This window comes from Parus major, chromosome 2 (genome assembly GCF_001522545.3).
Source record: "Parus major isolate Abel chromosome 2, Parus_major1.1, whole genome shotgun sequence".
NCBI classification, from domain to species: domain Eukaryota; kingdom Metazoa; phylum Chordata; class Aves; order Passeriformes; family Paridae; genus Parus; species Parus major.
This window is the reverse complement of record NC_031769.1, coordinates 19279827-19307608: the sequence shown is the minus strand read 5'-3', so window position 1 is coordinate 19307608 and position 27782 is coordinate 19279827. Positions and strand designations below refer to the sequence as shown.

General features: G+C 36.3%; 1 protein-coding gene across 3 annotated transcripts; it reads left to right on the top strand.

Moving 5' to 3' along the window:
• The first annotated feature begins 6 nt into the window (after positions 1 to 6).
• Positions 7 to 26639, top strand: ARL5B (ADP ribosylation factor like GTPase 5B). Of its 3 annotated transcripts, XM_015619236.3 has the most exons (9): positions 7 to 196; positions 5317 to 5404; positions 6959 to 7400; positions 7947 to 8007; positions 9143 to 9290; positions 10869 to 10952; positions 12646 to 12797; positions 14695 to 14734; positions 17490 to 26639. In XM_015619236.3, the coding sequence occupies exons 3-9, from the start codon at positions 7298 to 7300 to the stop codon at positions 17571 to 17573; spliced, it is 672 nt and encodes a 223-aa protein (XP_015474722.1). In that variant the 5' UTR covers positions 7 to 196; positions 5317 to 5404; positions 6959 to 7297; the 3' UTR covers positions 17574 to 26639. The 3 variants fall into 3 exon arrangements, with proteins under 3 accessions (XP_015474722.1, XP_015474724.1, XP_015474725.1); XM_015619239.3 differs by having other exon boundaries at positions 9 to 196; positions 14695 to 21142; XM_015619238.3 differs by lacking the exons at positions 5317 to 5404; positions 6959 to 7400 and having other exon boundaries at positions 8 to 196.
• Positions 26640 to 27782: the final 1143 nt, after the last annotated feature.

Genomic DNA, 27782 nt, shown 5'->3' with positions numbered 1-27782 from the left:
CGTGCCCGCCCCCTCCCTGTGCCCACCCGCTCGGCGCCGCCGGGGCCGCTGCGGGAGCGTCCGCCAAGGGAGCTGCCGAGTCTCCGCCGCCGCCGCCGCCTGGGTGAGCTCGGGGTGCCCCGGGCGGTCGGCGGGAAGCCGAGGCCAGTCATGGGCCTAATCTTCGCCAAGCTGTGGAGCCTCTTCGGTAGTCAAGGTGGGCGCGCGGGCCCGAGCCGGCGGCGGGGCGGGCGACGAGCGGAGCCCGCGGGGCTGCGGGGGCCGCGGGCAGCCGTGGGGGCTCGGAGCCGGCTCCGCCTGCCGGGCTTCCCCTGAAGGCCCGCCCAGACAAAAGTTGGGCTTCGCGTTGTGCAGCGCCGTGAGCGCTGGTCCCGCGGCGCCTCATGCTCGGGGTGGCTTTGTTTGAGTTGCCGAGGTGGTCCCTGCTCTCCCCCTCCTCCCTGGCCGCGTTAAAGGCGTCGTCTGCCCCGGGAGCCCTTCGGCGGCCAGGACTGCTGAAGCTTTGATGGACTGTCCGTCTTGGCTTCGCCGATCGTCCTTTTTAGGTCGAGATCTGTTATTGAAGTCATGTTATTTTAGTCTTTAATTAAAAGGAAAAGAAGAACACCAAACATGTAGAGGCCTTCGAGGCAAAGATGCTAGTTAAATGCAGTTAGTGACCCAAGAGGATCAAGTTTTCCAGCCAAAAATAAAAAGATCGTAAGGGGATAGTACCGCTTTCCATGCTCCTCTCCCCAGTTCATACAGCCCCGCAATCATGGCTCGTGTTCTTATCCAGAGTTCACAGTTTGCATCTGCCACCACCTCTACCTCAGATGGTTATCGTGAAAGTAGGAAATTATGGTTTATGTGCTAATTTATTTGTTTTAATGATTTTTGTTTACCTAGCCAGCTTTGGTTAGAAAATTAAATCGTTTACTGTAACATCATTTTGCCTGCTCCAAGCTCAGGGCCTCAAGGAAAAACAATATAAACAGTAAATTCTTTAATTGTTTTCTCATCAAGTTTCCAAATGTGTACCTCATTTCCACTTAAAAGTTATTGAAAATGTAGATAAGCCTTTTTTGTGCAATGCTCTGTTGCAGGTTTTTGGAGGCAGATACACCTGGTGTACTTGTATCGTTTTGTCCCTGTGATTGCATATAACCAATTCTGATTCTGCAGATACCAGAGCAAAGCCTCAGTGTCTGTGCACACTGATGTCTGTGTATCAAACTGTCTTTCATGGGATGGGATTGGGATGCAGTCCCAGCTAATTTGTTTTTCTCATGCATACACCATCCTATCACATCATTCCTGAAGTCTGCTAACAGCATCTTCTGAATTTGTTGCTAATTTCTTATTTTCCTAAACTGTCAAACCTATTTGGCAAGATTCAGTGTTTCCCTTATCCTCCCAAAAAGTACTTAATACTTTTTTTGGTTTGTTTTTATCACATAGTGCAATCTGCAGGTCCTTTTCTTCCATGATGTATTCCAAAGACTCCAAAGAGATCTATAAGCAAGGAACTGATCAGGAGATAAGTGGTGGCATTTAGTATTTGCCTCTATAGTAGCTTATGATGTCAATATTTATCTTCAGGAAAACACATTGTCTTGGTTATTGTATATTATTTCCTGGAAGAAAAGTTATTCTTCATTGTGGATGTCCCTGGCTGGATGCCAGATGCCCACCAAAGCCACTCTATGACCCCCCTCCTCAGCTGGATGGAGAGAAAACAAAGCAAAAGGCTTCTGGATTGAGACAGAGATAGGGAGAGATCGCTCACCAGTTCTCATCATGAGCAAAACAGACTCAATTTTTGAAATTAATATAATTCATTACCAATCAGAACAGGTTAATGAGAAATAAAATTAAATTTTCTGAACACCTGCCCCCCATTCCTCCCTCTTTTTTCCCAGGATAAGCTTTATTTTTGGTTCTCTACCACCTCCCTGCAGGAAGGAACAGAGAATGGGGGCTGTGGTCAGTTCATCCCATGTTGTTTCTGTCACCCTTTCTTCCTTAGGGGGAGGACTGCATCCCCTGTTCCAGTGTGGGACCTCTTCCATGGGAGACAGTCCTCCATGGGCTCTTCCAATATGTGTTCTTCCCTAGATCTACAATTCTTCACTAACTGTTCCAGCATGGGTCCATCTCATGAGGCACAGGCCTTCAGGGACGGGGCATTCCAGCGTGGATTCCCCACAAGGTCCCAAACCTGCCAGCAAACGTGTTTCACAGTGGACTGCTCTCCACAGGTTCTTGCCAGGACTCTGCTCCAGCATGTGTGTGCAGTGGGGTCACAGCTGCCTTTGGAATCTACCTGCTCTAGCATGGGATCCTCCATGGGCTCAAGGTGGATCTCTACTCCCTCATGGACTTCTGTGGCTCCAGGGGCACAGCTGCACAGATCTCTGGCACCTGCAGCACCTCCTCCCTCTCCTGCACTGACCTTGGGGCCAGGAGAGTTGTTTCTCTCACATATTCTCATTCCTCTTTTCTCTATCCATGATTACACCTGTGCAAGAACCTTTTCCCATCTTAAATATATCATCCCAGAGGCATTACACCTGTTGCTGATGGCGTTGGCTGCATAAATGTAGAAGTTTGTAGACTTTCTCACAGAAAACACTGTGTAGCTCTCTCCAATATCGAACATTTTCATTGCAAACCTAATACATTCATATATTTAAATGGTTAATGAAATATAAGTCTCATAGTTAAATAGATGAGATAATACCACAAGATATTTACTCTTTGGCATTTATCCCAATAAGAGACTTTTAGGGTGTGTCTTGATCTTGGTTTAGTGCTGGATTTGTCTTTTGTTTCATTTTTTTTTTTACCTCCTCTTCTTGTGTAACCACAGAAAAGAAAGTGAATTTCTTTTCATGGCCAAAATTGAAATTTCATTCTAGAAAATTTGGTTCAAAAATAAATTTTTGACCTAATGGGAAATTATTCTCCAACTACACAACTGTTTTCTCTAAATAATATTACTATTAATAAAGCATAGTAATTTCTGAGTTGATTTTGGTTCTCTTCTAGTTACACCAAATTCACAAGCTATCCTGTGGAGCTGCTTGTTGAGCAGACTAGCACATTTTGGCTATGCAGAGGGAGTATTCTGAAGATGCAAATAGGATGCACTGTGTTAGGATCATGGTATTGTTCTCATGGCTGGTGTGAGATATGTGACAGACTGCAGCACTTGAGACTGGTGAAAGGAAAGGTGAAACTAAGCAAAGATTTGAAAGTTCCATCAAGTAGAGCATGGGGAATGAGGTGTGCCTAAGTGTTTCAGCTTATTGTCTCATAGTCACGTAGTAATTGAACAATATGAGCTGAAATAAAGATACTTCTACTCTTAAAAGAAACAGTTCACTTTAAAATAGACTTTTGTCATTTTTCTAGGTGACTTTCTAATGGCTTCTATGTGTTTTTTTATTTTTTTTAATTGACAGAAAATCATTACTCAAGGCTCTGCAGCCACTTAAAGTTTAGTTGTTAAATGACTTCAGTTGAATTTACTTTTATTAGTAACTTACTTTTAGGAGTTTTAAAAAAAATCAGACTTCAAAAATTACCTACTGAAGCTATGATTCAGTAGTCAAGTGGCACCTTATTCTAAACAACATGTAGTAGTGTGGAGAGATGCTGGAGCCATTAAGTTAATGCCTTTGTTAACACATGTCTGAGTAAAACTTGCTTGACTTACCATTCCATCAGTATTACCAAGATAGCTCTTAATTAAACTGTGGGTTAAAAATAGAAGTGAATGTCAGCAACCCTGGTAAAGATAAATGACAGTTATCAATACCTTATTTTATTTTTTTTTTATGTGGTGGATGGAGTTCTTTGAGAAGCTCACAAATCTGGGGTTTGCTTATTTTTGGAACAGTAATTATTCACTGTCTAACAGGTTGCTCTGAATAATTGCTGCAGTTATTAAAAAAATGCTTTAAGAACAATAATGGTAAGCACTAATTCAAGATGATTGAATGTCTATAACTCCACAGTTTACTTACTGTAAACTTACTGGCAGTTCCCAGTCAGGTTAGGAGAGACCATTATCTGGAAAACCAAATGGCTTTTGGTTCTGCTGACAACTAAAAGGTATTGACAGTTTCTGTACTTTCTTGTAATCAAATCTGAGGATACAAAGTGTATTTTAGCAGTTCTTTTGTGCTTAAGAGAAGACTAAGTTAGCTCTTATTGTGCAGAATGAGTCTTTGTAGTGAAACCTATAATATTCCATATTAAAAGACCTAGGATAGTATATATAAATAGATTTTTAACCAAAACACTTCAGTTTTTCCTTAAATCACCCACTTTTGGGGGAAAAAACATCTATTTGATACTTAGGATAGATTTTCTGATCTGATTTGATCCTGTAGATCAAATGTGGTATTTTGTAGAAAATCTTTAAACTGTGAACCATATTTTGTTTTGAAATAAGTGCCCTAGAATTGTGAATTAAAAGTGATCTTGTTCACAGTTTTTATGTATCCATTTGCAAATTCTTCATTCTCAAGTGGTTTGCTTTTTTTTGTCAGTAGTTGGATCAGTATGTTGTAACTTCACACGTGTAGCAAAAGCCACCATTCTAAGTGGTTGTGCTATTGGATTTGAAATTCTGAGAGGGATTATTTACAGAGAAGCATATAAATTCTAGAGATTTTTTTCTGTTTGATTGATTTCTGTTTCCTCCAGAATTATGCTATTCCTCCTGCCTTCTTTCTAGCAAACTTCTGTTAGCATTCTGTCTTCAACTCTGAGGCCTCCAAGAGTGTTGCTCTTTGGAACCAGATGAGCATTTTGTTTCACAGCCTGAAAGCTATTGGTCCCCATTCAATACTTATTTCTTCCACATATGTTAGAAATCTCATCATTAAAGTATTTATATTTTTTTTTATTTTTAGCGTTTGCAAAATAGAAGAAAAGGGGTGTTTTGATAATTGAATCTTCAGTTTTGGACCCTTTTATCACAGAGAAAGATAGATGAGTAAAGGAAGAAAAGAATATATTATGTCTTCCTTCTAACATCTGCAAGAAGATAATCTTTGCTGTCCGGTGTTTTTGTAATACTAAACTGCCAGAGATTTTTTTTAACATATTACATATCAATTTTTTAAAACAGTGTACTAGAAATGGTTGATGAAACCAATAAGTCCTTGGATTCTTTTAAGGAGTAGTCTAATGCTGTCTTTTCTTTTTTTCCCCTGCATATGCCTACTTCTACTTTCCCCGTCTTCCCTCCCTCTTCCTACGTGATTAATAAAGACTCTTCTCTTCTGCTCTCTTTGTTATGGATTTTCTTCTTCTTTTGCCAAGAACATGGTGGACTGGGAAGATATTCATGAATACAACCTAAGCTGAGTTTGAATACCAGCCAGTGAAAGGGAGAAACTTGGGTTAGTCTGTAAGTACAGAACACAAATAAATCACTGCCTATGATTTACCCAGTAATTGTCCTTCCTTCTAAATGTGGCATCTATCTTCTCCTAGTTGCTCTTGTAAGCAAGTAGTTGTTGTGCTAAAATTCTGTTCTGTCTTAGTTTGGTAGTTTTTAAGCTCATGTGTTTTTCCTCTAATGCACATCTATGTGTAAATTTTCTGTATTTTTGTCAAACGAGACAGAAATTCAACTTTTGAATATATTTGTAAGTGAAGAGTTTCCATTAGTATAGTGAAATCTTCTTCTTGTAAGAAATACCCATGATTTCGTCTTACTATTTTCATGCCAAGGTCACAATTAATTAATACTTGTGTGACTGTTTATTGTTTGTGCTTACTCAATCACTGTATGAAACACCATTTGACTATGAAGTGACACAGATAAGCTGTGCCTTTTTTTTCCCCAGTTAGTGTTGGACCATTCACACTTCAGTGGCTTTCGAAAGCAGCCATCTCAATGGAGGTTTTTTCTTCATTACAGTAGTAGTGTGATGTTGTATCATCCAACACTCCAATCATTCATGCCTAAGATGATGTGTTCTGATAAGAAGATGAGAGAGCAGTGTAATGCCTGACTGGAATTTATTTTCTTTCTTGAGAATAAGTTAAATAGAATGCTGCAAAAGTAGAATCATCTTCTTCCTGGTGATGGTTGGTTTGAAAACAACGGGAGCGTATCTCAGTGTTTGACCTTTGAAGGCTCTTTAAATTTAACTAAATTTGAAGAAGAGATGGACTGTCAAGCTACTAGGCATGATTTATAAGCATTGAAAGGAGAGAGGATTGCATGCTATTTATGTATCGGAAAAGGTTAATTAATTAATTACTGATGCTGCTGTTAGTGGGGCTAAAAGTACTCCACTTACAGCCAGGAAGTGTTCTTTTCTTAGAATGTGTTGACAGGATGCAGTAGTAGGGGAACTGGCACAAGGAAATACATTTTACAATCTGTTATGATCCTATTGCATAGCAAAACGTACAGAAGTTCCAAACAAGAAAAATGTTTTATTGTATTAATATTCCGTATTAAAATACCTAGGTTACTATATATAAATAGATTTTTAACCAAAACACTTCAGTTTTTCCTTAAACCATCCACTTTTGGGGGAACAAACATCAATTTGATACTTAGGATAGATTTTCTGATCTAGTAACTTATTTGATCCTCTTCTCATTAATCTTTAAATCTTTAAACTGTTAACTGTATTTTCCTTTGAAATAAGTGCCCTAGAATTGTAAATATTATCTCTTTAAAAGTGATCTTGTTCACAGTTTTTATGTATCCATTTGCAAATTCTTCACTTTCAAGTGGATTGCTTTTTTTGTCAGTAATTGGATCAGTATGTTGTAACTTGACATATATAGCAAAAAAGCCACCATTCTAAGTGGTCGTGCTACTGGATTTGAAATTCTGAGAGGGATCATTTACAGAGAAGCATATAAATTCTGGTGGACTTTTTAACTGCTTTTGCGTGGTTGGCTGATTTCTGTTTTGTCTCCCTTTTGCCTTGCATTGCAGCAATTGCAAGATTCTGTATGCTGGACTTTACAACAGGTTGGGGCACATGATCTTTCCTTTCTGCTCAGCACTGATGAGGCCTCACCTGGAGTACCCTTGTCCTGTTTTGGGCTCCTTAGTACAAAAGAGTCATGGACATACTGGGGAGAGTCCAGTGATAAGCTGCAAGGGTGATCAAGGGACTGGAGCGTCTCATGTATGAGAAAAAGGTGCAAAGAGGGCAGAGCCAGGCTTGTCTTTGTGGAGCCCAATGACAGGACTGGGCAGTGGGCACAAACCAAAATACAGAAGCTCTGTCTGAACGTCAGGAAACACTCTTGCTGTGAGGGTGACTGAGCAATGACCCAGGCTGTCCAGAGAAGCTGTGGAGTTTCCATCTCGGATATATTAAAAACCCATCTGGACATGGCCGCTGGCTCTGTGGGCCTGGTTGAGCGAAGAGGTATGACCAGGTGTCCTCCAGAAGTGTCTTTCAGCCTTGACCATTCTATCATTCTGTGACTTCTCAGTTCAGAAGTTGCAAAGTTAGAATCTGTGGCCTATTCAAAATACAATTTCCTCTTAGGTTTTACTGTGTGAATAGTGATGGTACCTTAACAAATGGTTATTATTGATCCTTGAATGTTAGGGTAATATCTTTTACAGTCTTTGGGTATTTGTTGGTGTTCTTAGAACAATACACTGCTATGGATTATATTTTTTCATTGTACTTTTCTTTCTAAAGCTAGATGTTGTAGGTTAAGTAATCATTAGTAACCATACCTTTATTAGATTTCCAGTGCTGACTTTTGCTGGGACTGGAGTCTCAAGAGAAGATAAGGCTTTGTTTGCCTTTTTTTTCTGTACTGAAGTCACCACTAATCTGTGTAAAGTATTGAAATAAGAGAAAAAATTAGTTGCTTTCTTCAGTGAGGGAGAGTGATTAACCAGAATTACAATTATTGCTGTTTCCACTAATATTTTTGTTTTTTATTTTTCATATATGCAGAGCACAAAGTAATTATAGTGGGACTTGATAATGCTGGAAAGACTACTATTCTTTACCAGTTGTAAGTATATGAACTAATTGTTTTTCTGTTTACATTTTATTATTTGTCACTGTTTAATCTTTGAAAATTCTGCTTTGTAACCTGATTTTAGGGTTCTAGACCACACTTTATACATTAATGGTATTAGTTGTTCTAAACAGAATAAATGTTTAAAGGATAAGTGAAGGAACTGCTGTGCTTTAAAACTGAACTGTAAATTGAAGAACAAATTTGTACATCCAAGCACAAAATGAACTGCAGTTTTTTTTCCCATGAAAGCCTGTCTGAATTTGTATGCATAGAAATAATCCTGTTGCCAGTAACTGCAGAAAAGAACATGGTTTTTTAAATTAATGGAAATTCTCGCCACTCTGCAAAAATCAAAACATGTTTCCAAATGTTTCTCAATTCCAGTGTCTGAAATTTGTGATGGAGAATTTCTAAAAATATTTCAGCTTGCCCATGTCCTACCTTACTCATTTTCAATAGCATCGTTGCACCCAAATCTTGGCAACATTCCAAGAATATCCATAATAAATTCAAGAGTGTTTTCAGGACCATAGTTACTATTGTAATTATGGAGAAGGAGACAGGTGTAGATAAATTAATATCCTTATTTTTGGATATCAAAGCAGCATAGTATGCTTTCCAAAAAGACTTTCTATTAATCAACATTTTGAGCAAGATTAAGGGGTGGAACTGAGAAACTTTCAGCTATGTAGCTAAACAGTCCTTTGGGATTTAATATTTAGTTACTAAGTAGAGTGCTTTGATAAAATTATAATCTGATTTGCATTTTGCACAGTTTAGTGGGTCTGTATTTGGGATCTTTAAAATGGCAGCTCCTACTTTAAAACAAGTGCATTTTAATTGTCTGTTAATGCTCTTTCTAAAGACAGTCTTCCTAAAACACGAATGCTTATCCATTTGTTACGCCTTTTATATGCTTATTTTTCACTAATTTATTTAAGCATGACTACAATCACTGCTTTCTAAAGTTCAAATGTATAGCTTTTTTAAAATATGCCTAATTTTTAAATATGTTTTGTCAGTTATGCATGTGTATGTTTTCTACAAAAGTTTGTTACAACTGAGCTGTAACAAGCCTTGTGGATTTTGCTGACTGGTTCTTATGGTATGATACTGTTTCCTTTAGCTTAATGAATGAAGTGGTTCATACTTCTCCAACCATAGGAAGCAATGTAGAAGAAATAGTGGTGAAAAACACTCATTTCTTAATGTGGGATATTGGAGGACAAGAATCATTACGGTCATCGTGGAATACCTATTATTCAAACACAGAGGTATGAGAAGATGCTTTAAAATCTGTAAATCAAGTTTGTTTGAAATTATATTTATTTATTAGTAATATTTGTAGACTTTTGTAAAGATTGCAGCTGTATTGTTTTTTACATTTTAATGAGGAAGAATAAATTCAAGAAGTGTGAGGTATCTCTGGTATACAACCATTTTTCTGGTAATATTTGAAGTATTTTTTTTGTATTCTTTACAGTAATGTTATTTGATCTGCGTTATAAACTAAAGCTAGATTTCTTCTAGGCAATCAAATGATAATGAAATACATTTTACATTTTCTAGTTTGCTTTTTGAAGTAGATTAGTAAGAAAATTTTGAAATGTAATTTGCAAATTTTGTGATGATTTGCAGTGGTCAACTGGACTTCTGTGCATCCAGTCTGAAATGGTTTTGAAATAATGATAATTAAGGACAAGGAATGAAACTTTCTCTAAGCCTAGGCAGCAGTATTTAAAAAGCTCATCAGCTCATAGCTTTTATCCAGAGGAGGAAGGAAAGTCTTGCTGTGCACTACTCGAGAGGTACTGGCAGAGCTGCTGTTGCTGGAAAGGTTGGAGTAGAATTCAGCAACAATTGACTTGTGGGGCTTGTTTTTTATGACAGTCTTTTAAGGCCAAGAGGTTATCAATACAAAAAAGCACATATAATCATCGAGGGCTCTTTTTGAGACATCTACATTTATGTGAAATCGATACTATTTCCACTAAAAGCAGAAACCTCTTGTAGATGTTACTCATTATATAAGTATTCCATCCTCCTGTAAAATTAGCTTTTTTTATCTTTTCCTATTCTATATCTTTTCCTATACTCTTGAAGAGAGGTGAGATCCATCCTAGTTACACTGTAAGCCTGACAATGACATCTCAACCTTCATTTCTATTATTTTAGACTAACTTTTTATTTTATCTGGAAAAGTGCAGCTACATGTAAGAAACACATGAAGATAAAGAGACTTCTGTCAGCATTATCTGATACAGAGTAATGAATTCTTGGCATTTGTCCCTTGAATATCTGATTCTGGAATTTTGAGAGATGCATGTATTATTTTTCTGATACTTTTGGGGTATTCTTCGTATTCTGTCCAGCAAGTGTTTGAAATCCAGTGCTTTGTAGTACTTGGAAAGAGGAACTTTGCCTTTACTTAGAAGCTTTGTCTGCTGGAAACAGTTGAGGAAGAAAAGAGATCTGTTTACTATGCTAATCCTAGCCTCTCTCATATGAATAATTCTGTTACTGTTCCTCCTCATCTGCTAGGCATCTCAAAGTCACAGCAGCATTAAATTGACTTAGGTTTTCATACTTTATGGTCATTTTCAATGGCTAATGAATCCCTTTAATTTTATAAGGCAAAGTGATTTGGAGCATATGTTGGAGAATTTTAGCAGTGATTTCTAATACTTTTTTGCTACTCTCTTTTCTCTCTTTTGTCACTTTCTCTTTTCTAGTGTCCTCTGAAAGTGTATGGCTCTTCTGTAGGAAGACTTGTGGTAGTAGTCTCTTGAAATTGTGCTTTCTATAATTTGTAGTTTGTATTTACATACTCTGCTATTGGTGTTTTTCCCTAGTTCATCATTCTGGTTGTTGACAGCATTGATAGAGAGCGACTTTCTATTACAAAAGAAGAACTTTATAGAATGCTGGCTCATGAGGTATGGTGGGGAGTTGGGATAATAGTTTTGTTGAGAACAGTCAAATAACATTTCATGCTTCCTATGTTAACAAAAATAATACCGTCAGAAAAAAAATTCAGAGATTAAGTATTGCATGCATGTTGATCACATTTTAAAGCCATGTAAGTTATAAATAAGCAGAAAAAATATTATTAAGTACCCTTCTAATAGGACTTGCTTAATTGTCATGAAATTAGTCTTTGCAACTGTTGAACTTGTGAAATATGTTTCATATTAATGTAACTGGATATTATTGTCCTTTGCCACTGACTATTTCCGTTGGCTAAAATTTCAAAAAACTTTTTCTTTTTTTTAGTTTTTGTTTTAGAGAAATGGAATTGTCAACTTTTTTTTGTTTGTTTTAATCCTGTTCCTTAAAATTAATAAGCATATGTCATACTAAGGGAAAATTAATTTAAGTTCATTTTTTTTCCTTCAGAATTATTTGGTTGTATTTTTATTATATATTGTTCTGGGGACTGTTCAGCATTGGGTCAACCCACTTAAACATCCTAAATTAACTCATATGTTGGCTTAGGTAAAGTGTGTTAAAACTTTTTGTGATACTCTGAAGCTGAATTAAGGTTGTTTTAAATCTAAATATTCTCTTTCATGTTTGAAAGAAAAGGATTTAGTACAGTGCAAGTTACCCTGATGAGTTCATTTCTCTGAGAGACTTGTGTTTCACAAATGTGAGTTTTTGCTTTAGAGTTTAATATTAATTGTAGTTTGGATCTAATAGGAAAGAGTAAATTCACTACCAAAAAAGGTGGAAAAGTTACTTCCCGTGATGAAGTTTTCCCATGTAGTTTTTTTAGTTTCCAGTCACAAATTCTTAGGAGGTTTTTATCTACCATCTCTTGAAAGCAGTCGGTAGGCCTAGACTGCACTACTTGTAGGGTTGAATTTTCAGCTGTAGATCATAAAGCTTTGTTGTTTTGGGGTTTTTTCCTCTTGGTTAATTTAATATGAATTGAAATGTATTGAACACTTTTAGTTGCAGCTGTCAGCTTCCTGAGTACTACATTTGTTTACCCTTCTGCACTTTTACGGCCATACATTCCAGTTCTTGTGTCATTGCTGTTCAAAATGCTAAATTCCACACTGAAACAAAACAATTTTAATTAGTTATTAAAGCTGATGCAGCATTATTAGAGGTCTCATTTTAGAACACTAGGGTTAAACTTACAGGAATTCAGAAAGCTTTCTTAAATAATTATTACTGCTTTAGTTAATCAATACAGAACTTCTTTAATGAAGTTGAAAGCAATTCAAGGGACTGATATCTAGCAGGCTTTTCCATTTGAATAGTATTTCTTGTAGGACTTGGAGTGTTTAACCAGAAATAATTCCACTAGCTGAGTAGTTTGAAGCATTACAAAATGTGTTTTGACAAGGCTTTCATTAGCTATGTATGAACATGTGGTTAACACCAAAAGGATACTCAATATAATACACTACAATTTGATTCTCTGTGGTGGTGAACACTTCTGAATAAATTAGTTTTTTCAGTTTTACTGTAATGAATATTTAGTGTAGTAAGACAGGTAAAACTCCATGCTCCAGTGTAATGGTAGATAGTTTGGATACAGTTCTTTTAACAACTGAAGTTAGTACAATAGCCTTTTAGTTCTGTACAGTAACTGTTATGAGTGCCCTAAATAATTTCTAGGATTTACGGAAGGCTGCGGTTCTCATCTTTGCGAATAAGCAGGACATGAAAGGCTGCATGACGGCTGCCGAGATATCTGCATACCTCACCCTCAGCTCCATAAAGGATCACCCGTGGCACATTCAGTCCTGCTGTGCTTTGACAGGAGAAGGGTAAGTGCTTAGTGCTTACTATGGCAATTCCTGGTAAATGTGAATACTGATTGAGAAGCCTGCTGACACCAAAGTGGATTTTCTGAAAGTTCATATTTTCTGAACTTCGCAGTCAGAGGGACATTTTGATTTTTTTACTTTCATAATTGAATTTTGTGCGTTTTTTCGTGGCTCAAACTCCAAATTCATATGAAAGTGTTCCATTTGTTGTTAAAAACCCCAAACCAAAAAACAAACGCCAGCCCTTCACCTAAGTATGCAGCTGTTGACATAGCTGTCTACTCTCTCTGCTACTCTCTTAGTCTTGTGTGTCTTTCTGTATTTAAAGAAAATAAGCTACTATTCTCTTCCTTTATTTTTTAAACTACAGGAAGCTTCTAAGCTGGGAGATTGAGGTGTTCCATTTTTTTTTGACTGGTTTGCTTTTTTGATTAGCATCGAAACATAGTTTTGATGAAAAGTTACATAGATCAGTCATAAAACAAAATTTTTGCCAATGTTGAACTTTTTCTTTGTATCTGGCTAATGTAGCTAATTTTGAAATTTGCATACCTTATGCTAACAATTATTAAGAAAGAATGTTGGGCTAGCCTTAGATCCTTAGTCTGTAAATATCAAAAAACATTATTGGATACCTTCTAACAAATTGGATAATGTCTTGCTTATATGGTGTGACGAGTATTAGTTTTTCATCTTGATTTTTAAAGCAGTCTTGTAATGTGTAATATTTAGGGATTTTTTTTCAGCTTTGTTGTACAACCTTTACAATAATGTGGTCTTGTGACATCAAAAATGATGAATCCAACTGAGTATTTGGTAAGGGAGAACATCTATCTCACTTTCCAGCATGAAGTATTGTCTAATGTCACAGAGATGTCTTGTAGAGCGAATGGTGGCATTAACTTCCTTAGGGTGGAACATGTTAGTGAGAACAAAGTGGGGGTTTTTTATAGGGTGGTTTTATTGTTTTGTTCTAAGAGTTTCCTTCTACCAGTTTTGCTAAAGCCACTTTTGAATACACAGTTTATGTACTTACTAAGGTCTTCAACCAAGTTGACATTTGAAGGAAAGTAATAATAACTATGAGGTTTAGTTTAGAAACAGTGTCTGTCCTAGGCTGCTTCTTTCCTGTTGTGAAGCAAAAAGCGATGAATATTTAGAATACTTTAAACTATGACAGTAGTGCGATCAACTACAAAAAAACATTCCCAGATTTAGATCATTGAGCTGAGTCTCCCTTGGAAAGATCTGACAAGAATCTGAGGGATCAGCCTGGTGTGAATGAAGCCTAGCATTCTTGGATAGCTCAACCCTGATTTACTATACAAAGGTAAAGCTCAAAGGGGTGTAAGCTAGATAACTAGATCCCTAGAAAATAAAAGGAAAGTCAATCTTCTAAAATGGTAGACTTTTAAATGGTGATGCAAATTTTGGCTAAGAATCCAAGTACACCCCATGCAGTTTTAGTATTCAATTTAAATTCACTTTTAATTTTGTAATGTAATTTTAGAATTCTTTTCATGAAACAATTCAGTCTGGATAACCTGTCGTTTATCTTTGAGTGTTAGTATGTAATGGTCTAGCTTTCTGTAGAAAAAGAAAACTTTTGTTTCCATGTAGTTGTGAGTAAGCATTGAAGGATAGTGTCTTAAGTTTACAAGAAAACAAAAAATCAAAGTACTGCCAAGCTTCAGAAAAATAGAATGCTTGACCAATTTCTTGTGGCTAAAGCCTAAGTAGACTTAGCTTAAAACACTGTTTACTCTGTTCAGCTTTCAATCCCATTTCCAGTTCATTTAATTTATTTCAAGTAGCTGTTTTTACACATAAAAATGAGTAGAAAATACCTTATGCTGGAATAGAATTCATACCAATTGTAACATCTCTTATCTTTCAGATTGTGCCAAGGCTTGGAGTGGATGACCTCTCGTATTGGAGTGAGATAGCTTTTCTTTTTTTTAATCTTTTTTTCTTTTTTCTTTTTTCTTTTTTTTTTTAATTCCTCCAAAAGAAGAGACTTCTATTTATCCTGTGAACATGTACATTTTTCTGTACTTTTGGCTGCTGAGGCAGTGACCAATGTTTAATTTATATCAGCCAACCTCTAAGCTGTGCTTGAATCAAGTGCAGCTGAACTGAAACACAAAAGTATTTTCTTAACTTTTTTTAATACACTAATCTTCAACTGGATGAACATATGTGAATCTCTTTCTAAGCATTGAAATTCCTCTGATATGAATTCTAACTTTTTCAATGATAGCCTTTTAAAATCTGTTTTTTCATTGTCAATATTTCATATTTCCTCTTTCTAAATAGTTGTATAACTTACTAACATAAATGAGCACATTTTATTTAATAATTAAAAGTAGTGTTTAGGTTACCTTTACTCTGCCATAGCTTTAACCTCAAAGGATAACCAGATCTCCAACTGGACTTCCTGGAACATTAGTAGAGTTATAGTCAGCACAAGATTTATAGTTATGAATACAAATTTTTAAATGCTTAATGAATTTGTTGTAGTTAATATTGTGGTGGCTTTTAATCTGATATACAATGTAACTTCTGCCTTAAAAGAAATCTGTTTCAATCTCAGTTTCTTTGGTATGTAGTTCTAGGACATTTCTTGTATTCTGCTTGAAGATACATCTCTGTACAGTGCATAAAAATACTAAGTGCTGGTGTAGTCATTTAGAACCTGAGTACCTTTTCAAAGGTAAATGGGTAATTAAATTTGGAATCACAGCAGCCAGTGTTATGTGTAGACATGCTGTATTTTGTTAAAATTTTAAATTCTGTATACCTGAGCCTTCCTCACCTTTTAGTGTGAGTGCTGTTTTCTAAATGAATACAAAATCAAAAGGGAAGCCAGATTTATAAACAAAACCATGGTGCTGTATCTGTAGATTTCAGAGTGAAGCTAATCTTGACATTTATTTACCTACTATCACATATGTTTTCAGATTCTGTTACAAAGAAATCATTTTACCTTCATTTTTGTTTTTGGTCTTATTTGCACAAGCAGAGAACTTTTGACGGTGTTTGAGTTTGGTTACTTCACCTGAAACTTGAAAAACAGGTGGTGAAAGAGTGGACCCAGTAACTGTTAATTCAATTTGAAGGGAATTAAGTTAAATCTAAAGGTAATCTAAAGATAATATAAAGCTATGGAGTTAATTGAGAACATCAGGCATCAAATAAACCGAACCACCAATCACCCCAAAAAACCCCACATGAGGATTAAAAAAACCAACAAATCAAAGCCAATAGTGGACGCCCAATTCCTTGCAAAGTCCCAGCAGCAGTCAGGAACCCAGCCTATCAAAATGCTTGGCAGGTTTTCCAGAAGCACCGTTCTGCATTTCTGCATTGCCCAAAAGCCACATGGAGTTTGGTTACCAGAACCATTTTGCAAACTGACTGTACGCCTTTGATGACAAAATATTTTTGTTAAATCTTGTTTTGAAAATTTAGGCACACCCAGTTTTCCTTAATAAAATTTTAAGCTTTGTACGTTTCAATTTGCTTCCATTTTATTTAAATAAAAGTTATGAAATTTTAAAAGTATCAACAAATATGTTGTCATAAGTGTTGAAAAGACTTTGAATACATGTGGAAACAGTGATTGATTGAATGAAGTTGTGTGCTATTGCCAGTTAGCCAAAGTCACATTTAGGACTACATTGAGTGTCAAGTCAAAATGTTCAGAAAATAGTTAAAATCAGCAAAAAGTAGTACGTAAAGAAAAAAGATTAATGCAAGGCAAGGTTATAATCTGATATTAAAACTGATTGCTGTGATGTTCAGCTGTTTTAATGTGTGAAAATAAGATTTGTTTTGCTTTTAGGAAAGCAAATTATAAAGGAAAAAAATAAAATGATAGTATGAATGATGTTTCTTGTTTGATGACTTAAAAATAAACCTGAAAATAAATCTAAATTGCAAACTGAAATTATGTAATTCAGAATGTAGTCCTGAATACTTACAAAGAGCACTAGCTAGATGGATAGACCTTTGTTTTTGTTTTTTTTTTTAAAGTTATGATTTTGTATTCAGTGTTTCTAGCTAAAACCATTGATAAATCTGTAGTTTGAACAGATTAAGAGAAAAAGGTCTGGTTATAGACATTAGAATATCAGAATAATGGATGCTTTCTTTCAGTTTCTTAGCACTTAAGGTCTTTGAATGTCTTTACAGAATGAAGCATTCCTGAAAAATGCTATGATTTTTATCACCTAACAACCTCATTTTCTGCAATAGTTTTCCATTGATAATACTGGTTTGTTTACAGCACTATTGCTGTGATTTTTTTTTTTTTAATATTATTTTTGGGACGAAATTAGCTTGGTATGGAATTTTGGGGAGGCTATTTTTAATAACTTCAGAGCCTGATAAACTAAAAGTGAATAGATCAAAATATTTTTTGAGGGTTGCCTTAGAATACCATCTGTGTCTTTGCATTGCCAAATACTCTGTTATGTTTGTTAATTTGAATGTAGTAAATATCTTGTAGGTAGCTTTCCACTTTGAAAGTATTCTGTGTTTAATATTAGTAATCTGTGTTCACAAAGAACAATGTTAATTACCTTAAGTACAAGAATTTGTGGTGTCCTATGAACATTTATATTGTACTGCTGTAAATGGTTTTGCGCATGGCTTTTTATTTGTTTATGTTTTTTCTAACATTTTGTCTAGGTGGCAAAGAGGTTCAGTATCCCCAAAGCAGGGATTCTTTCCAGCTGTTTAAACACTGCACTCAGTAACGTGAAGAGGACTTGAGCACAGCTGCTCAAAATATTTGTCATCAAAATAAAATTGAGTTGTTGTGCGAAGCTGGATGGGGTTTTTGTTTGTGAGTCCTCTGCGGTGAACAGGTATTGCAGCAGTGTAGCCTTGTCACTTCCATTTCATCTCCAGTCTGTTCACTGGGGCAGAATGGGGGCCTACATCATGTGCAGCTGTAGCCAGTTCACAGAACATCTTGGCTGGACACCTGCCTCTTTTCATCTCGGAGACGCTCCAGCTTTGATCCTAAAGAGCCTGTCACATCGTTTCAGCCATGGGAAGCATTCTTTGTTTTAGTGAAGGGTGTTTGTTTTAGTGGACTGTTCCCTTTCACAGAAAGAACAAAAGAAATCCAAACAAGAGACTGGGAAAAAACTAGTATGGATCTTTGTGTGTGTATTTGACTGTGCTTAGCATTTAGCTGAGTTTGCTTTTATTTCCTGGAGTCTGCCTTGTGGAAGAGCCCAGAAGGCAACAGTGAGGACAGCAGGATGAGGAACCTGGCCACGATGCCAACCCTAGCAATAGAAACTAGTATCTTGGAACAACCTTCAACTTCTTCCAAAATTACCTTGATGGTCTTTCAACACTGAGTGATTCTACATTGTTTCTTAGGGGATGGATAGTGCACTAGAAAAGCTGCATGCTGTCCACACAGTGTGTGTGCCCACCCTGCAGACACGAGAATGCAGCTTTGTATTAGGTTTGGTTCTTGCTAGGTGTGCTACTCTTCAGTTGATTTTTGTTTTACTGGGTAGAGATAGGCATTTCATACAGAAAGCTTTCCTGGATGTAACTGAAGACATTCTTTCAGTTGCACACCAATTTGTGTCCCCTAGATGGCAGGAAAGGATCAGTTTAACAGTGTCATACCTGCTTTAGCTTGTGTTCTTCAGCAAGAATCTGTGCAAAAGACTTAAAATGCCTCGGTACATGAAGAGGCTGCGTACCTCTAGCTGAACCGTGGGGGGTCACACTTAGGTATGATGGAGACAGCCTAAATGGGAGGAAGGTTGAATTACATCTTTGGTGGGAAGAAAGCTTACAGTGAGGATTTTAAAAAATTTGAAACTGTTCTATAGCTTAAAGGCATTTTGCCTTTATTCTTTATGGTTAGAATTATATTCCAAACCTATTGTTGCTGCAACTGAGAATGTAGACAACAAAAAGAATTAATACAATTTCTGGCATATTTCATTTTAATAATAACTTCTGTCTGTTGTCTATGACATGCTTGATTTTTTTTGAACCTTGGTTGATGATAGTTGCTCCTGTAATGCTCTATTGCACTACTACTCAGAAATTGCAAGGATGCGGAACATTTGAACTGCAACCTTGCAGTGTGTTTAGCTATGACAATGATTTGTAGTCTTTACTGTATACTACTGCATATGAAGGCTAAGTAAAATAGTAGTTCTGTTGCAAGATTTTGATTATTTTTAGTGTAAGTAGTGCTCAAAATAGCAATGGTTGCAGTGGGCAATACCACCAACAAGCTTTCATTGCCCATGTTGCTTCTTGGCAGTTGATAAAATGTATGTCATATTTGTGTATTTCTCTTTATGCAATGTTTTTAAAAGTTATTTACATTATAACTATTGACAACAGTATTGCCTAATAATTAGGACTTAATTTTTCTGTCTTTGTTAAAAGTTACTGGTGGCCAATCTTCATGACAATTGGAGCTGACTTGTATGGTCTCAAAAAGGGCTCATCCTCCATATTGAACAAGATAAGAAGTGGTGAAAAGTGTTGGGGCATCTCAGGAGAGAGTGAAGTCTCTAAGATGATAATTTTGTCTTTTCTAAGCATATTCTGTATTGAAGCAATGAGCAAGAACTTCCTAAAACTCACTATCTATTTTGGCAGCTCATCTGTTACACATAGAAGCAAAAGTTACCCTGTATGTGCAAGTTGTACCAAAGATTTTAGTTGAAAAAAGTTTAGACATCTGGTGGGCCAGTTGGGAGCAGTCATGACCTAGCTTAGCTGTGCTCTGAGTCTGTAGGGTGAGATCCCATTCGCTTCCCAAGCCACTCAGATATACTGGCATAGCCTTAAGGATCTGAGCATGCTTTTCAAGAAAGCTGACCTGGAGATCCCCACACCCTGATCGTGTGGGTTGTTCAGCCACACAGTGCATCTGCTGAGTCCACAAAGAATGAGGTGGAACTGCCTCCAGAGATTACTTTGGTCTCAGTGCACTCCTCTCCTGAAATGATCGTGAAGTCACTGGAAGCTGAAGTGAAATGTACAAAGATAAACCTCAACGAAATTATTAACTGAAATTTTCAGATATAAATCTCAGATTCACTGACATTTTAGAATTAAATTAATTAAAAGGCACTGTTGATTGTGAAAATGTCTACTGAGTTCTTTCAAAAAAGTTTCAGAAAGCCTGTTCAAAAATAGGGCTGCTATGACTGATAGTGAATTAAAATTTTGGTAGCTGGCTGAAACCGGTCAAAATCTTCAATAGTTTTAAGAAAAATATAACTTTTCTCAACAAAACTCTGGTTTCTGGTCCCTCATTTTTCAAGACTGCATTTTTAAAGCATTGTTTTCACTGAATCATTTGAGTGCTTTTCATTTTTCCATTAGCTTCTCCTATACTCCTTGAGTATGGGAGAAAATTTGGGGGTTTATTCCCTTCTGTAGACTAGTTCACTAGTTTAGGCTTGAATTTTTGCTATTCTAATCTCATGTTGAGAAAAGGACTTTTTGGTGAACCTTGAAAGTTTGACAAGATATCTTCAACGACCACCAACAGTCCACTGTTGGGAAAAACTTTAAATGCATTTTTTAAAAATAGCATTGCTAGATACTTGGTGCTGATTTTAGTTGAGTACACTACAGTTAGAATCTGAAGAAGACAATTGAAAGATTCATGTTCAAACTTGTGGGAAAATATGAATGACTAGATTTGCTTTCAAAGATACAAATATATATGTATATATAAATTTCTCATATATAATGGAAATTGATGCACATACATACTGTAGTCTGTCCTGTGAGTATTGAACAAGAATCCTATTGATCCTACAAAGGCCTAAGCTCTCAGTTCTTAGCATTGCCTTCCCCACCCAACAGTTGTTTTGGATTCAGCACCTTTCAAAGATAAATATGAGCTATCTTCCCTTCGCTCTTTTATCAGTAAGTTCCAAGGTGGCAGCTGCTTGATAGATTCCAATTTCAGTTTAGTAGGAAATGTAATATACTTCTGGAGGAAAATTGGTAAGTAATTACTGTAGAATTAAATCCTATTGCTTCTGTGAAAATAAACAATACAGAAGGTGTCTGGGGACTTGAAGTAGGATGCATAATCCAGCAGTACTCATTCTTCTTAATAGAACTATCTAATTGGGAGTTAATGAAAAAATATTGGACTTCTTGCAATTCCATACACTGATTCTCTGCAATTGTAGAAAGTTTCTTTTGCTTCCTCTAAATCTTCTTATGTTTTTGCTTTTGTTTTTTACCTGCAGTGAAAATGGGATCTTATATTAACATGAATTGTTTATGTCTTGGTAATAAACAGTTAAGTTCAGTACCTTCTTAACTCAGTTGCTGGTTTGATTGTCTCTTCAGTGTAGTCAGGATTGTTTCTTATCACCTTAGTATAGATTTACGATTTTTTTACCAAATTAAAAAAGAAAGGGAAAAATAAAATGAAAAAAGGTTAAAGAAAAAATAAGTGAAAAGGGTTAACTGTATACAAGTTGAAATAAAGAAGGAGCAAATGTACTTTATTCTGAAGTCAAACCATGTCAACCTGTCTGCCTTGTTCTGTGTTTCCTTTAGAGAAAAAATAATTTTTAGGTTTTCAGTTGTGCTGAACAAGTACTAGACACAGGCACCATGTGTGGGCTTTTTATTTCAAATATTCTCTTTTCTGTTGATGATGTGTCAGCTGGGATTTCTCAGTGCTGAACACAAGCTCCCTAAGATTCCTGGGCAGAGACTGGATTGGTGACAGTGTTATAAACCTTGGCACACTTCTGTGCCCTGTTCTTACTCTGCCAGGTTTTCTGATTTAAACCAAAGACTCTCTCCACCAGTTATGAGGTATAAAGACAATTTGTCCAGTACATTTACAATACAACAAGTGAAAATTAGCTATTTATCTTATAAATCTAATACACATGGCAATGCATTTAGGGTTATGGGCAAAAATACCTGCAAGATTCATAAATATTTAATTGCTCTGAAACACAGATGTCAGTGGCTTTGTTTTTAAAGCCTGGCACTTAAATTGGATAGAATTTTCATATGTCTAAAATTATGCTAAAATTATTTTGTAACTTCAGGCAAAATTGATCTAACTTGGGTAGTAAATTTAGTTCATTTCAAAGGGACAGAGCAATAAAACCCCTGAAGCAGGCAGGGTAATTGATTGTATCTATGAGTTAAATATTCTGAGGAAGACTTATTTTAGCTGACAAGGTCAATTATCCCCTCACTGTGTCCTCTTTAGGTGGTACTGGCATTCCAAACACATCCAAAATTGTTAAATAAAACTTTTGAGAGCAAAATAATGTTTCTTTAAATAAAAGTCCTATTAACTATTTTTAAAAACTCAAATAAATTAATGCAGAGAAATAGTACTTATCCAATGGATATACATATTTCAAGTGGTAGTTACCTATCCATTGTCACTTCTGGTTGGGTGGAATCTGATAATGAAATTGTGGTTTGTGTAAAAAACATCGACTGTAAAATGGCATTGTGTGATCCATTGATCACATTGAGTAGTTAAAAGGTTGTACCATCTTTGTATTTGAGCATCCCTGGAAGGCCTATTTCATCATGGATGGAATTGTGGTGCAGTAGAGACAAGTTCTTAGGTTGAAACAGACAGTGCTGAACCCCATCAGAACTGGCAAAAGGTCGATGTGTTGGTTCAAGGTAGGAAGGCTCTTCCTTGCTTTTGTTTCAGATATCCCAAGTTCAGCTGGCAAGTCCCACACCATAAAACCTCACCTGCTCTCTGTGCCAGAGAACATGAAGTAGATGATCTCTCTGCATGTTCCCTGAGGAACAGCCTCAAACTCTTCACATAGCTGTTTTGGGCTCCCCAGTGAAGAAACACAGATCATGGCAAATCTTTTACTCAGATATTTGTACTTCTCTTTGGTAATGCTCTATGTAAATTGTACCTTTTCCCTTGTTTTAGTTTCCTCATCATTTATTTCACAAGCTTTGGTTGGAAACAAAATATTATAGCATTTGAATTTCATCTGTTTTCCTGCAGCTTTTCACTCAAAATTAACAATTACTGTGTCCTGATAACACCAGATTGTTCATCTGAGTCCAATTTGAAGTTATCATTCTGCTTTCTTTAAAATTGATAGCCCATTCACTTTGTGGTGCTGTTTTGTTCATTCCTTCCAGTATGGTAATAATGTTTTCAGTCCTGTTCATGCTGTTTATATTCTGCTAATGTTTGCATTTGCTTGGGAAATCATGGATCCCTTTATTTTATTTTTAAGCTATATGCATATTCTTGTTTTGTGAATCTACCATATAATTTAATGTTCTGTGCAGCTTTTTGTCTTGTTTTAACTTCAGTGCTAACCTCTGGAAGTCCTTCTGCTTCTCTTTCTTGCTCTGGGATTTTGTCATGTTTGCTTTAGTATAGGTTGCTCTGTACATCATAAGCTTCATCTCTAGTTTAGTGATACCTGACTGGGAAACGTATTATTTCCATAAAGATTAATTTTGTCCCAAACACCTTTTTTTTCTTTTTTTTTATCAGATTCCTTCTAGATTAAGTTTAAACCCCATGTTTATCTTTTTAGTCTTTAGTAGAGGCTCCTTCTGCCTTCACTTAGTCTTCATAGTGTCTATTTAAAGTGTGCTGAAGCTATTTCAGAACTAATTGATTGCAACAGCAATGTCCTGTGGCTGTCTTCCTTTCTCTCTTGAACCTACTTCTAGTAGCCAGAAATGGAAGTGATGCTCTAAACCTTCTCTGTTGTCTTTCACATTTCTGGAACGTTTCAGCTGTTTACAGATTCTCAGAGTAATTTTTTAGTTTCATGTGCCCCACTGCCTTATCCAGAGATTGTTCAAAAGGAGATGCCTGCTGTCTTACAGCGTGCCTGAGTAGGAAGGTGGAACGATGCTCCATGTGTGGTGAAATGAGTAAGGCAAAAAGAGAAAAAGTGGTGAAAGGAGAAGGGAAAAGGCATCAGAGGTGGAAATGCTTTGAGTTTTCCCATGCAGGCAAATATCAAAGTCTGTATGAGTCAGAGGGCACTGCCCTGTGGCAGCTGGGAGCTGGAAGATATATTTGGAGCTCACTAACATCAGTACTTGACTGGAAGCAGGGCCAGCTTTAAATTTAGGGTTTGAGCCTTGTCCCATTGTCTTGGCTTGCACTTACTGGGACACTGAGCTTGTCTACATTGTCCTCTTCAGCCACAATCCCAGTCACTAATTATTGGGCATTCTTTGGGTAAGGATCAACCATTGAGTGACTTTGAAAGGAAATAACGTTGGTGTTACCAGTATCTTCTCCTGGCTTTTCCTCAGGGAAGCAAGGTGATGATATGTAGGAAGGAAGCAACCCTCTGCAAACCAAAAATTGTCCCTTCCTTCCCCCAATACATGCACATGGGGGAAACCTTTTGCATTTAAGCAAGTGAGAAGTTTTGTCAATATAAATTGTGCTTTGGATGAATGGGGGACACAATCAGAAGCTACTAAATTCTTTTTACTTACCAAAACAACCCCAAAAATATGATTTAAAAATGCCTAAGCACCTTTCTTGACAATGTCTCATCAAATTTAGGCTTCAAGCAAAAATGTGGTAGGAAAACGAGCATCGGCTGTAATTTCTCAAAGCTCACTGAAAGCTATGTTTAAATTAAAATTCTGGATTTGATGTGAAAAATATAGGTAAAGTATAAACCTTGGTGTTTAATAATAAGCAAAAGCCTCACAAAACCTTTCTGTCACAGATCTTGCTCAGCTTTTCCATAGCCTAATATTAAGCTCAATGACAGACAAAGTATTTTCTGAGGTTTATTCTTTGGTATAGAAAAACCTTTAATTTACCCTCTGGGATATCTGAACTTGAGATGGAGAGCTGTCACATTCACTCTGATTCTATGTGTCAATCTGCTGACTCCCACGCTGTTCAGTGCTTTATACTGTTTATAAATAAATTGATTTCTGCTGCTTTGAATCAGGTTTCTGAAGCACATACCATGATAATAGGACAATCAAATGTCATGGGGATGAAATTTTAGCTATTCTAGTTTGAATTCAACAACCAGTTGGGAGATCCTGTGTTTCTGTTACTTAAATCCTTAGGTTTTTTCATCCCAACAAGAGCACCGTAATGAAAGGAAATCAGGGTGGAATTGAATCTAGACAAGTGTGTGGTGAAAGGGGAAGCTTTAAGTGCAGTAAATACCAAGATGGTATTTTATAGATAAAGTGCAGAAATAGAACTGGACACAGCTCTAATTTTTGCACTGTTGTTTGTTCTCTGAATGTTTGGCTTTTTTTCCTGTGGTATCTTTGTTTATCTCCTTTTCTTCCCAAACTTCTAAGTGAAGCATCAGCTTGGAAGATTTTGAGTTTCTCATTCAAGAGAAATCTTTTCAAGATTTGCATATTTCAGCTTAATAAACTGGGCTATCTCAGTAGCATCAAGTGTTATAACTACAAATGGCATTCTGAAGTAAGCAGTATTGTCTTTGTATAGCATGCATTTTTCATGTCAACGGTTTCCTTGATATAAAAGTGTTTAGTATTGTGACGCCTGTGCAAATACAGAAGTTGTCTTAAATTCTTCCCACCTGCACCAGTCCTACCTTCTGTTCTTCCCCACCATATACAGTATGAAGTCTAAAGGAGCTGGACTTGTGATGAAAAATGTATTTTTCTGAAGACCTAAGCTACTTCTTTCACTAGTACTATTAATAATTTTAATTGATCTTGTTTTCTTCCTCTAGAGAGTTTTTCTTTTTAGCAATTTATTTTATCCAGTAGTCTATACTATGTAATGACATCCAGCTTCATTGGGGTTATAAAATTTAAAGTCTTAAATATGTTTGGTAAGTTTAACTACCTTTTAGTTCAGTTTATTTTTCCAACTCAACTTTCCTATCATTACTATCAAAATATAGTGTCAACATCAATTATAAACTGTTTCCCTGAAAGAAGAGGCCTCATAGAACAATTTGCCTCCTAGGGTGATTAGTTCAAACCATATTCTGAACATAAATGTCTGGTTTAAAATTACTGCAGTAAATAGATATTTTCATTTCAGACTTGTGAATTGTTTTATTAGTGAAAATAATATGGTAAAAACCCCTCAAGTTTCTATTCTCATTCATGACTTTTAGATAAAAAAACATCAGTGCCATTGAAGTTAACATTAGATGCATGTAGTTATGACAGCAAAACATGCTTTAAAACAAGACACAACTTAGGTTTTACAAAGAAAGACATTTCTAATGGAGAGAGATTTAGACGCAATATATGACTTCAACCACAAATTTGAGGCTGGGAAGGTTTGGGATTGAGTATCTTGGAGGCAGTAAAAGTTAAAAGCTAGAAGAACAACATATTAACTGTTACAAATGAAAATTACAGGTGTCAAGCATCACAAGTGTGAAACACCTCTAAAACATTCACACTGTTGTAGAGCAAGGATTGCAGGAGTGGCTGACATGCTGAGTCAGGTGCTCCTTCAGTTGTGAATAAATTCATCATTCAGCAGATACCCTGACACATTGCACTTGTGTAATGAGATTCCTGACAGAGTTTGCAGTTTATTCTGTGTGCATGTAATGTTTCAAATTATAATCTAATATTCTTCAATTCTGACTACTCTCCCACTGAAACTCTAGATTCTTATCTGTCTTACTGATCAGTGATCTTCCATGATAATCAGTGAATTACTTTGGCAGCTGATCATATTTTCTACTCTATATTGTTCATATAGATTGTTCAAACTGCAGAAGTCTCACGTAAGATGGTCTGCTTATCACCATCAATTTAAAGCAATGAGAATGATCAGGAAACAATAAAATGCAATTAAATTCATTAAGGAAGTGCAGTGTAGTTTTCTTTGACTTGCTGAAATACTTAGGTCATGTTGGTGATAAAAGTAACTTGTGAGAATTTTATGTGCTGCAATACTTCCAGTATCCTACATATGCTTTACTGAGTTAAAGTTTATCAGTAGCTATTTGCCCTATTAAAGCTCCCAAGGTTCTGCTAAACGCAAACATCTGCTGAACAACATTTCTTTTGTGTTTTGACTTTGAGAGTAACCAAAAGTATTGCATGTGACATAGTGCATGGAGCCTGAGTGTCATTTTAGCTGTCCAAACATGGAGCATTCATTTTTAAACTCTAAGTAGATGCTAAATAATAAAACCTCTTTTATTTTCCTTGTATACACCACCTAATGTATAATGAATAGCTTTAAGGGCTGTTCTCTAGTGACTTTGCTTAATGGGACTGCATTCTGTATTCTAGAGAGCTTCATCTGAAATGTGTACTGGCTTGAGCTACGTGCAGCTGTGCTGAGCTTCTTGGGATTGCAGAATTCACTATCTGTAGGGAAAGTATATTCTTAAAAATACATAATGCATGCCATTTAAATTGTGTTTAAATATGAACAATATTATGAACAGACACAGCTGTGTTTGAATATGCATTTTTTGTCACTATCTCACCCTGTAGGTTTATGTCTGTCTGCACATAAGAAAAGAGTAGGATACATTTGCAAAGAAATTATTTTGGTTGCTTGTTTAAAACACACTAACAGTTCCTCTGGTTTCTGTAAGCAAATTAAGACCTTCTGTCTTTTTCAACCCAAGCAAAAAAACTTGTGACCAAGCCCAAAAAGTTTAAAATAAGAAAAAGGAAGCTAGTAGGTTTAGTGATGATGAAAGTATTGCAATGAAATGCACTGCTTGCATAGTTCTTATATGTTTACATTGGAGCCAGTGTGTAAGTTATTGCTAATTACACTTTGAGTCTGCACAGGGATGTTTGGGGTGTATTTCATTAAGACATTAGCAGATAATTGCTTCTCTGGGGAGAGAGCCACCTTAATGTAACTGATACCTGCTAAGTGACACCTAACACAGGGGTAGTAGACTGGACTACTGATGTAATTCTCCCTGAGCAAGCTGTGTGTGAGTGTTGATGGCTCAGTTCATTTTTCATTTCCCACTT